The sequence below is a fragment of the Hyperoodon ampullatus genome, assembly GCF_949752795.1.
Source record: "Hyperoodon ampullatus genome assembly, chromosome: 7".
Lineage (NCBI taxonomy): Eukaryota > Metazoa > Chordata > Mammalia > Artiodactyla > Ziphiidae > Hyperoodon > Hyperoodon ampullatus.
Window position 1 is genome coordinate 66,079,831 of NC_136920.1, and position 11,785 is coordinate 66,091,615.

General features: G+C 39.7%; 1 protein-coding gene across 1 annotated transcript; it reads right to left on the minus strand.

Annotated features, from left to right (window-relative positions):
• Window positions 1–6: 6 nt before the first annotated feature.
• On the minus strand, window positions 7–11,581 carry EIF4G2 (eukaryotic translation initiation factor 4 gamma 2; the record flags this gene model as incomplete). The annotated part of the gene is made up of 22 exons (XM_079707816.1): window positions 7–835; window positions 2,234–2,355; window positions 2,443–2,654; window positions 2,811–3,015; window positions 3,347–3,605; window positions 3,693–3,908; window positions 3,997–4,101; window positions 4,258–4,383; window positions 4,983–5,096; window positions 5,468–5,628; window positions 5,719–5,860; window positions 6,133–6,231; window positions 6,313–6,396; window positions 6,577–6,687; window positions 7,425–7,576; window positions 7,659–7,725; window positions 7,815–7,946; window positions 8,705–8,807; window positions 9,367–9,507; window positions 10,165–10,230; window positions 10,568–10,694; window positions 11,251–11,581. The coding sequence occupies 22 exons, from the start codon at window positions 11,579–11,581 to the stop codon at window positions 770–772; spliced, it is 3,141 nt and encodes a 1,046-aa protein (XP_079563942.1). The 3' UTR covers window positions 7–769.
• Window positions 11,582–11,785: the final 204 nt, after the last annotated feature.

Sequence of the window (11,785 nt, forward strand, 5' to 3'; positions counted from 1 at the left end):
ACTATATCAAGTATCACAATGTTTATTGATAGATACAAGTATATAAAATCAGGGCATGAACATGACTTGATAAATTAAGTAGACTTAATTTCAATACTATAATAAGAGGGACCAATTCAAATTCTCACCATTTGTTTCACACCCACAAAGACCACTTCAAGGGCATTTACGATCTCTCAAAACTGATCAGTTTTGTGCAAGTAAACCATGTTTCTTTTAAAAAGACTTGTGCACTTGCCCAGGCTCAAGGATATTAAAATCTAGCACATAAAGCCCATTACTAGAGGTAGAAATACAGGCAATATACTATTACGGCAACAACCATCAATTACAGTTAAGAATTTTTCTGTAACAACCAAATGGATAATCAAATATTGCAACAACTCAAGTATTACTGAGCAAAGTGCATTTCTACAGTATTCAGTGTTGCTATTCAGTTTTCTAACTTAAAACAGCCTATGATAACTGGCAGCAAAGAAGGTCCTTGCAATAGACTGCCTCTGCTTGAGAACTTATGATGTAATTATTGCATGCTGCTAATATACTATCTAAACATTAAAGATACTCCTAAAATATTTGATGGTAGACTATGATTAAGACATTACACTACAGAAAAACCTTATGCAGAAGGAAATCCTAACTGACGTGCTTCTGCTTTAAATATTGTGAAAACATTACAGCGGAATGAATTTTCGCAGTGGTTAGGTCAAATGCAGTTACATCATAGCAACAGTATGTTTTGCACAATTTAAGGCTTTGGCTGGTTCTTTTAGTCAGCTTCTTCCTCTGATTCTTCTTCTTCAGCAGTTTCTAGCCAGGTTAGCCACTGATTCACCTGTAAATTTGTAATTTAACGAAATAAGTAGTTCTTACAGAAGACAGAATAGCAGAATTTTTTATTCCAGATCGAACAAACAACCTACCTAAGGACAAAAGTTTTAGATAGTACCACACATTTTGTAACTGCAAACAGTCTTCAGAACCTACATTTGTGTATTAGCTGTAAGTTAAAGAATGGCTTAAGGACAGGAATAAAGACCCAGACGTAGAGAATGGACTTGAGGACATGGGGAGGGGGAAGGGTAAGCAGGGACGAAGTGAGAGAGTAGCACTGACATATATATATACACTACCAAATGTAAAACAGATAGCTAGTGGGAAGCAGCCGCATAGCACAGGGAGATCGGCTTGGTGCTGTGTCCACCTAGAGGGGTTGGATAGGGAGGGTGGGAGGGAGACACAAGAGGGAGGGGATATGGGGATATACGTATACATATAGCTGATTCACTGTTATACAGCAGAAATTAACACAACACTGTAAAGCAATTATACTCCAATAAAGATGTTTAAAAAAATGGCTTATTATTTGGATTTGGGATTACAAGCTGTTTAGGAAATGTCAACTTGGGTGTCTTCTTTGACACCACTCCCATTACACTTCAGGACTGCTTTAATATGGGACAGTGGCTCCTCCCAAACTTAAATACATTAGCAATGAGGCAGGGGTGGGGTGGTGGTGGAAAGGCACACAGGACAACAAAGATTCTGAGAAGTAGATCTCCAGCCCCACCCCGGAACTGTAGGATCAGATTCCCCAAGACAAGACTAATGCTGTGAGGGTAATCCTCATGAAGATAGTTCCTGAACCTTAGGAATAAAGACACAATAGACCAGCATTTCTCAAAGCCTGGCCCCTGGAAAAGTAGTATGAGAATCACCTGGGTTGTGTAACACACACAAGCCTACTAAATCAGAATGTCTAGGATCAGACCTGGAACTTCCCTTTAAATTACTTTCCAGATGATTAACGTATGCTGTGGAATCCCCTGACATACAAGTTCTTCCCCATGGCTAGAATTCTACTCCACTAAATAAGATAAAAAATCAGAAATCAGTATGAGAAATCAGAAACAATCTCATGTTTACTGACAGTTAAAAAAAAGTCACAATCCAATCGTGTACAATCACCCTATCTCTGTAAGTAGCTTTACTTCTAAAAAAATGTTAGCCACCTCTAATCTAACAGCTTAGACACTACTAGGATTGAAGCCTTTTATTTCATAGCTTTACTTCATTTTGCTAACTGCCTACTTTACTACAACTTTTAATTGTGAAGAATGACATGTATGTACAAATTACCAGGGCTATTTTGCTTGTATTTCAACTTTAAAAGGCTAATTATAAAACAATACCAACTGGAAAGAGCACACACCAAATTTCTCTCAAGATTTACCTGGAACAAAGCCTTGCCTTTCCCTGGAAACTCTTGGGTTATATCTTCTTTCCAAGCCAAGAAAGCTTCTTCTTCAATAATCTCCATGTCATAGAAGTGAACAAAAAAACGGAGTAACATGCCTAAAAGACAAAATGTAACCCCATTATTTAGTGTGCTGTTTAAGAATTGCCCTTCACTCATCACTCTTCTGATGTTGGTCCTCTCACCTTTCGGGAAGTTGCTATTGTAGCAGTGCACCTGAAGAGCATAGAGGGCACTGACTTGTAGATCAACGTGATCATGAAGGAACTTCTGCATTACTGGCTTGAAGGAAAGAAGCAGTTGTTTTTCCTGCTCTAACTGTTCTTTGGAAGGAGCAGAGGAAGAATCTGTTTCATCACTGGGCGGGTTTACTTCACTAGAAATGTACTGTAAGAAGCTGCACAGAAAGAGGTCTTGTTAGAACCTCAAAGTGAATTTTCTAGCTCAAGAAACAGACAATTCTTAGTCCCTTGCCTTGTAGACTTTTTTCTAGGAAACAAAACACAGGTTAACTCTCTACTAAATGTAGAAAACCACAACTCTGTTATCTTACCTAGTCATTAAGATGTTCACAAATCCTTTATCTACATGAAGTTTGGGAGAGATGTTATCTTTAATCCACTTATATATGGTTTGAGGAGATGGATCCAACTTTATTTGCTTTAACAGTTCCTTCTCCAATTTGAGGAGTGGGAATAAGAAACTCAGTCCCTTTCCTTCCAAAATCTCCAACATGCGGTCCTTATTCTGATCAATTTCTGAAGAGACAAAGCCATTCCCATCATCAGGTAGTTCATTTTACCTATGTTGGTCTAGAAAACTGCTCTACAGATGATTTTCCAAATGCACAAGATTCATGTAAAATAATAAGGAACTAACCTAGCAAAGGAAACTCAGTATTTGGACCAAATGAAAATAGTTAAATCATAATAACCTCTTCTTTTTATAAAGATGAAGTCTACCTGTGGGAATGTTTATTGTTATCTGGACAGGATAATCACACTGACCTATATAAATTCACTCAGGGTATTAAGGAATCCCCAGATTTAGTATTAAAAATAAACAAAAAAATCCCCAGCATTCTCTTACCTGGGAGCATTTTCTGCATATTGACCTTGCTTTGTTGGAAAAGCTCTGTTAACCATTCTCGATCTTGTAATTTAGCTAATTGCTGAAGACAAAGTAAGAAGAGAGGAAAATGGGTGCCACTTTCCAGTGGTTGAGCTAGTTCTGAAATGCTCACCAGCTCCGAAATGATAGCACGAGCTGCAAACTGTGCTAAATATGATTTCACCAAGGGGATGTCAACCTCCAGTTTGGGGCACTGGTCCAATACATTCAGGAAAGCCTTAGAAGGAATATATAACACAGTCAGTTTTATTAGTTTCCAAATTTGAAAGGCAAGAGTTCTTATGGAATCCGGAAAGTATTCTACCTGCATGAAGTTGTCACTTGTGGCTATCCCTTCCTGTTTGAGTAAACTGATCAAAGAACTTGCTTTTTCTTTATCTTCATCACTTCTGTCTAGTGACAGGATGATTACTTTGCTTAACATCTCCGGGAGAAAGTGTTTAGGAGCCCTCATCTCTCTTACACCATTGACAGCTTCGTTTGCATTTCCACTATTCAGATATTCGGTTACAACAGTTTCCTGAAAAGAACAAAGTCCAAATATCTTTAGAGTTTTCCTATCTCAAATACACTCCATGAACCAGACTATGGGATTATTTGAGACTTACGGTTAATTTAAGCAGTTCTTCCTTTGATGGTGGTGGCTTTTTACTGGTCTTCGCAGGCTTTTCCTGAATAAGTGGTGGATTAGTTTTGAGACCAAGCTGAGGTGTCTAAAAAACAGCAAAATGGTAGATATGAATGTTTAATATTTTTTACTATTAAAAAGGAGCTTATGAAGTTAAGAGAGAAGACATTAAAAAGCAGCCTTCAGACGTCTTCAGAAAGTACTGGAATGACAGAAAACACTGTCATGCTACAGTGCATACCTGTCCCAGAGGTGGTGTCTGAGTGCGCGGTGGCTGTGCACTAGGAGGAATCATAGTTATCTGGGGCTGAAGCTTTGGCACTTGATTTTTATTCATTAGGAAAGACTGAGCAGGCCTCAGGCTAATCTAGAATTGCAAACAAATCAGAACAGATATCCAAGTTAACAAGCAGTTAGCTAACATATTAAATGCAACACTCCAACATCCTGAAGTTAATTCAGCATACACAAGCATGATAGAATCTATGGCATAAATTTAAGTATCTTAAATAACTAAACAGGTACTCCATGTTATTAGGTTTAATTTCTGGCAAGAAAACTAAAGATCTGATGCACACAAAAATAAAATACTGTTATAAATCTTATACCAGAATTCTCCAAGGATTAGCATCACTAAAATATTAAAAACCAAAAAATTTAATTAAGAGTTTAGAAAACATTTTACTTTATTCTAAGTCATTCTATTTGTAGGGAAGTCACAATAAAAATCTCAGCAACCATTTTTCTTGCTCTAACTGAAGACTTTTAAGACATTTGCCCTCATATCTCATAATCTTCGCTCACAGGACGCTGGACATCCAAAGAAAAGAAAAAGTAGTACAGAAAAGAAAGAAGGTAAAGAATTCCAGCATTAAGTCCTCTTAATAACGCGTCTTTTTATAATCATCGGGCAATAGATTTCTGAATTGACAAACTATGGTATATAAGTAACATAGGCAAATGTACCTCATCTGCATTAAGCTGTCCTTTCTTAGAAAACCGAGGTGGCATATCCTTCGACTGTCCTTGCAGCTGGGATAAGAGTCCCTGACTCTGGTTATGGTAGAGCTGGCTTAGCCCCTATTTCAGAAAGAGAGAAAGAAAGTCTAGATAAAAAGGGGTCCACAAATTATGGTAATCAAGTACCAAAGGGATGAGGCCAAGCCATAGGAAAGCTTAACTGAATTTGCCCAGAGAAAGTAAAAGGTGAAACAGGAAGAATAAATATCTAACCTAACTTACGTAAAGCGATGTGACTTTACTAATACTTTACTAATCTTAAGGGTAAGCATTTTATCCAGTTTGAAATAACTGTCAAAACTTGGTTTAGAAAAACAGTGTTTTTAGGTTTCCTAAACCTGAAGTATCTGTCCTTTTAAAAAAGCAAATCTATTCATATACATTCCAAGATTTAATACCTGTTGCCTAAACATCCTTAAATGTTTTCTTACCTGGCTTTTCATAAACTTGCCTCCCATCTCCCCAAACTGCGATTGTGTGGGAGGCAGGATGTGTCCCCCATGGCCGTTGAAGAGTTGATTTGAACGATGACGCCCCATGGTGGGTGAAAATCTATCCTGGATAACTCCTGGACCAGTACCAATTCCGCTACCTTAAAATATAGACATGAAGAACTCTTTACTATTAAAATGTTAAAACTCAGTTTTTAATGTAACCAAACCACTATTTTGTTCAAAATCACCTGGCATTTGTCCAAACATATCAGCAAGTCCTCCAAGTGGGTCCCTATCCATTTTCATCCTGGGTGGCATGAACGGTCCCTCCAGAAAGAAGTCACTTCTCATCCCTTGAGCCATAGGAGCAGGAATAAACACTCCTAGATCCTTCAGAAATAAAGTGAATAAACACTTATTTCTGAACACTGTTCTACATAAAACTAAACTTCTTATATTGGAAAACTAGAAATACTTCCCTGGACTATTAAGAGTGCTATTTATATAATTTCTATAAACAACTTCTTCTCTTAAAAGGGCATATAAGACACCATAAACATTAAGCTCTACTGGTAAGATGAGACAGTCTCAAAAAGTTTAAGAAGGTCTTAGTGCTATTATAAACTTAAAACCCACTTGATTAAAAACAAAGCAAAACTTACTTTTACTGCATCCTGACGGATTTGATTGATCGTCTTTGGTCCATTGTCAAGAAAAGCCTTGCGAGGAACCCAATGGTGTTCTCTCAACTCTACGGTATCCTTTAATATAAAGAGTTTTAATAAGCATTATTTTAATATTCCTAAACAGAAAGTCAGCATACCTAAAGAAACCAGTTTTACCTGCAGCAGGAAACGAATCCTCGCCGGCAATTCCTTACTTAACATCAAGGAGCACATTCGGGCAAAGTACTGATCCATTAAGGACTGAAAGAAAAAATATATGTACTCTCAGAAGAAAACGCTGAAGGCAAATGTATACTATTTAAGGCTTCTAAGTATTATCAAGGTTAATGACTAATGGCAATCCTCTGTATCACAAAAATAGGTTTGATTTGAATAAATATCAAGACAAGCTTACACTGTTTCTGTCAGCAACACACATACCTTGGCTCGTTCATGGTCTAACCTAGGTCCCACTGTCCTCATTATCTGACAGAGGCACTCCAAATCCTCTCCCATATCTTTGAGTTGGACTCTCTTCTTTTTTTCCAAAAGCTACCAAAAGAAACAAATGTCACATGTTTATAAATCCTTCTTGGGGGGCTTCCTTGGTGGTGCAGTGGTTAAGAATCCGCCTGCCAATGCCGGGGACACGGGTTCGAGCCCTGGTCCGGGAAGATCCCATATGCCGCGGAGCAACTAAGCCTGTGCGCCACAACTACCAAGCCTGCGCTCTAGAACCCTAAAGCCACAACTACTGAAGCCCAAGTGTCTAGAGCCTGTGCTCCGCAACAAGAGAAGCCACCACGATGAAAAGCCTGCGCACCTCAATGAAGAGTAGCCCCCTGCTCACCCCAACTAGAGAAAGCCCGCACACAGCAACAAAGACCCGACACAGCCAAAAATAAATAAATAAAATAATTTTAAAAATAAAAATAAATCTTTCTTTGTTTAGATGTAGCACTTTCCCTTAAGTCTGCATTAACTCATAGTTCCTACAGTTCCTACAGTGTCTAGTATAGAACTCTTTATCTGGTTTCTGTTGAAGACATCCCTCCAAACTGAGCAACTTACACATAGGTAGGCAATCAGTTCTACCCCTACCTTGCAAAACATACTGCGTATTTCCATATTTACAACATTTAAATAACAATTTTGCTGGCAATCTAAAATATTTAACTAGCCTACCAACACTCTCACATGGCAAAGTTATAAATTATAATTGACCCATTTCCCCCAAATAACGATGTACCCAGTGATTAATGTAAGCTTACATTCCCGCTCATACTTACTGTTTTGATGCACTTATGAAGGATAGATTCATGAATAAGATCAAGCTTTCCAAGTTCTCCAATGAATTTGATGTTCCCCAACATCTTGATCTTAGCAATGGCTCTCTGTTCCTCCTCCTCGGGGAGGAGGGGATTTTCACGCTTATCATAGACTGAAATAAGTTAAGAATAAAGTCAACATTCAGAATTAAGTTGAACATATACAGTACTACATAGTACCAAACAAATCCTCACCATCAACATTTCTGGTTCGGTTTTCAAATTCATCTTGTAATTTGGAAATTAGGAGGCGTCTGAATGTCTATTGGAAACAAAAGACGCTTTTGTCAGGGCTTGCTAATGAAAACTTTCCAATCAACTTTAAATAAGCAAGCAAACACTACCACTTACTGTGCTTTGCTTCTGTCCTGGCTGACCCTCTGCTGCTGGGCCATCAAAGTTTGGTGCATCTTCTGCCAATCGCAGACATAGCTGAGCATACAGTGAGCTATACTTTGGCTCTTCTAGGGCTTTGTCCACAATCTAAAATAAATGACTTTTTAAAACTAAATATGACAACTTTTGAAAAAACCTTTCTTTATAACTTAATACTTCCTTGTAGTCTTAAGGATCTTGAATCTCACAAATTTCTGACAAATTCTCTATGCCTCATCCATAACCTGGGAATAAGAACATCTCTTTTGTAAGGCTTATTGTGTACACTAAATCAGGTGAGGCATGTAAAGTGCTTTAGTACACAGCCTGGAAAAATATAAGCACTTAAATTTTGTAAGCTGTTGCAGTGTACCAAAGAAGTCTAATTACACAGATCTCATACTAGCAAAACCCTCCCCCCTCAGGAGTTGAAATTATCTTGGAAAAACTATAAACAGATGCTACAATCACATCAACTATCATAAAACTCATTTCCAAAACCAAAATATGGCATTTTTCACATAAGGAAAAACAAAGCAAACCCCCCCCTTAATAGCCTAATAACCCAATTAACCCTGCAACACAACACATACAATTTAAAATGACTTCTTAAGTCTGATACCATTAAAAGTTAGTGCTTTTCAAAAAAAAAAAAAAAAAGTTAGTGATTTTCTAAAACAAAAAACCCCCCCAAAAACAAAAAAACACCACCAGTGTTCAGAGATACATACATCTAATGTGTAGCTCACACCTCAGTTTTAAGCAATAATGCAAATGTAAAAAACAACAACAACACCACACACACACACCCCAACCTGGGTTAAATCTTTTCCTCTCCCTTTCGGTTAAGCCAACATTTAACTTACCAGCAGTATGACCCCTTTAAGGATGAGTTTAGACTCTACACCCACATTGAGGAGCTCAAGGCATAGCTTGTCAAACTTCTCAGGAGTAAGCTTATTTAGTATGCTAGGAAAAGAGGATTCAGACTAGGTATCAGCCAACACACAAGGAATTATTTAGTTGAAAAATCGCCTTTAAATTATGTTCATTTTTTCCCCATCACTTTCCCCTTTAATATCAAGACATAGTCTTCTTAACCTATCTAACCAAAATTGAAATAAACCTGTTATTTAAAATATATCTACCTAATTGTGGGGTCCCCAGCTGTTGGACAAGAAACTCACATCCTCAAAACCTAGATCAAGAGCCTCCTTAATATCAAGGCTAGATCCAGGAGCTAAAACCGTTATGTTCTGTGCATCACTGGGTACACAGCAGGCATAGGAAATGTCAGCACAACGCGCTTGTGCATTTTAACCCAAAGACTGAAAGCAACTAACTCTGAGCCCCAAAACATGGATGTGCCAATTTTCAGCTTAAAACTGTCAACACTGGCATTCATTAAAATAGACTTAGGGCATGAACATTGCCTTCTAAGTAATACGGCATACACACAAAAGAAACACAGTTAATCCATTTCCTCCCTCCTTTTATTTAAAGGACAAAACAGCCCTGATAAACTTACCCTCTTACTTTCCTGAAGATCGCATCATGTCGTTCTTTTTCATTTGCGGAGTTGTTTGCTGCGGAGTTGTCATCTCGTCTAGTGCTTCGTGCAGGAATCCATTTCTGAGCGTTTTGCCCTGGGGTTTTCCCCAGGAACTCGCTAGTAAAAAATTAAGAAAATAAAGATTAAGACAACTTGAAACACAGCATCCACTCACATATCAAATGTCATACAGATCAGAAATCCTTCTAAACAGAAAAAAGTTTAGGTTTTTCTCAACTTCCCTTACAACTAAGCAACTCACAACCAGTGGTTCTCAAACAATACTGTATATCAGAATCACCTGAAGGGCTTGTTAAACGATTCCTAGGCCCACCCCAGTTTCTGCTTTAGTGGGTCTGGGGTAAGGCCCGATAATTTGCATTTCTAAGCTCCCAGGTGATGCCAGTGTTGCTGGTCCAGGAGACACACCACAAGAACCAACATCTTCTAATGTCTCATGACCATGTTATACCCATACAGATTTACTACCACAATTTAGTATGGACAATAATGGCTGGCTTCAGAAACAACATCAGTGAAAATAATCCAGGGTGTAACAGGATAAAATAGCAGTTGAGAACGTCAACTCACATTAGATGGTTTGGCTAAAAAATAATTAAGAACTGATATTCTAAATTTAGGATATGTAACAGAAATCATACCCATTAAGATAGGATTCCTGATGCCTTATTAACTATGCTGTAATGCATTAGAAACACCATTAACCTAAATCTGTTATTTACAGAAGTCATTCTTTTCACATGTTTACTATACCTGTTGCCAGCAGTCTTGGGATAGTGCTGAGGTGCACCCCTACTTCCTCCTCCGCCCGAAGAAGCACTATTTAACAGAAAATTTTTTTTTTTTAAAAAAAGTATACCCCAAGTATATTTCACTCAAAACAGATAAAGGATCTCTTTAATTATTCTGCATTTCATTAAGTACACCACAGATGAAGACTGAACTTAGGCCCAATGGAAACCCAAGTAATTAATTACATTTATTCTTCAGATAGCAAATAGAAAACAATGACAATTTTAGGGTTTTAAAAAAATGTACACGGCACATTATAAATTAAACCTGCATCACAATTAAATCAGAATTACTTGGTGTGGTTATTCCTTTGGTTTTGTGATTAGACTTGTCACAATAATTGCCAAAATAAATCTACACATACCTGAAACGAGAAGCACCCCCTTCTGCAATCGCACTCTCCACTTTGGCGGCTTGACAACGAAGAATCTTCAAAAGAATAATATTAATGGATAGGGTGGGGAGGGAAGGGGATGGGAGAAATGAAAAACCTAGAATGAGAAAGAGTACCAAAATTAGACACCGCTATCATACAAATCTGTAAACCCGCTTCAATTACAATTTATTTCAGAGCCTGACACTGCAGTTGATTGACCTTACACTGCATTGCAGATCTCGTAAGACTAAAATAGAATGTACTCGAAACACAAATGGACAATAAAATTTTATTTTGTTTACCACCTGGAAATTCTCGTGTTCAAGGACGCAAGGAAGTGCCTACATAGAAATGTAAGAACCTCTCAAATGCTAAGAACCAATCCTTAAGAAAGCCACATTCTACCTCCTTTACAGCTGAGCACTGAGATCAGTAATAGACAACCTAACTCTTAACAAGACGGGCACGTCCTGGGAAAACAGTTGTAAGTTTTTACTGCCTCAACAACGAACTACACTGAATAAGGGGTAACTGAAGACGGCTTTCCCCACTGTTCACTCTTAACTGGGCGCACAGGGCCCGTCAGAAGACCGGGGCCACAACATGGCAGCAGGAACCTCCGCCCCATTTTTTCCTTTCCTGGGAACAAAAGAGCAGTGGATTCCTCCCACCCAGGCCCGAGTTAGGGAAGTGCTTCCGACAGCCTCTCGCGAAGCCGCCGCGGGCAAGCCTCGGGGAGGAGTGGAGGCCGCCCCCGCGGCCCGGCTCTTTGTTCTCAGGCAGGAAGGCGGCCTCCTTCCCACCCGCCGCCTCCAGCGGCCCCCTCCCACCCATAAATCCCCGAGGAACTGACAGCCGCCTCGCTGCTCCCTCCCCACCCGACAAAAACTCAAAAACCCTCGCTTCCCTCCCCTCTCCCGTCGCAGGCGAGGCTCGCCAGGCAGGCCCTTCGCTCCTCCACCAAGGGCAGCCCGGCCGCTCCCCGCCGGCCCCGGGCCCCATGCACCTTCTCCCCGCTGGGAGGCCGGGCTCTGGGACTCCTCCGCCTCGGCTGGTCCCGCGCCAACGGCCGGGCCCTCCCCGCCGGCCCGCATCCCTCCCCCCAGCTCGCACCGCCCCGCCACGCTCTCCCCGTCGGAGCACACCCGCGCCCGGGCTCCGGCTCCGCGGGGGACGGCCGCCGACAGCCACAAAGACGTCCGGGGG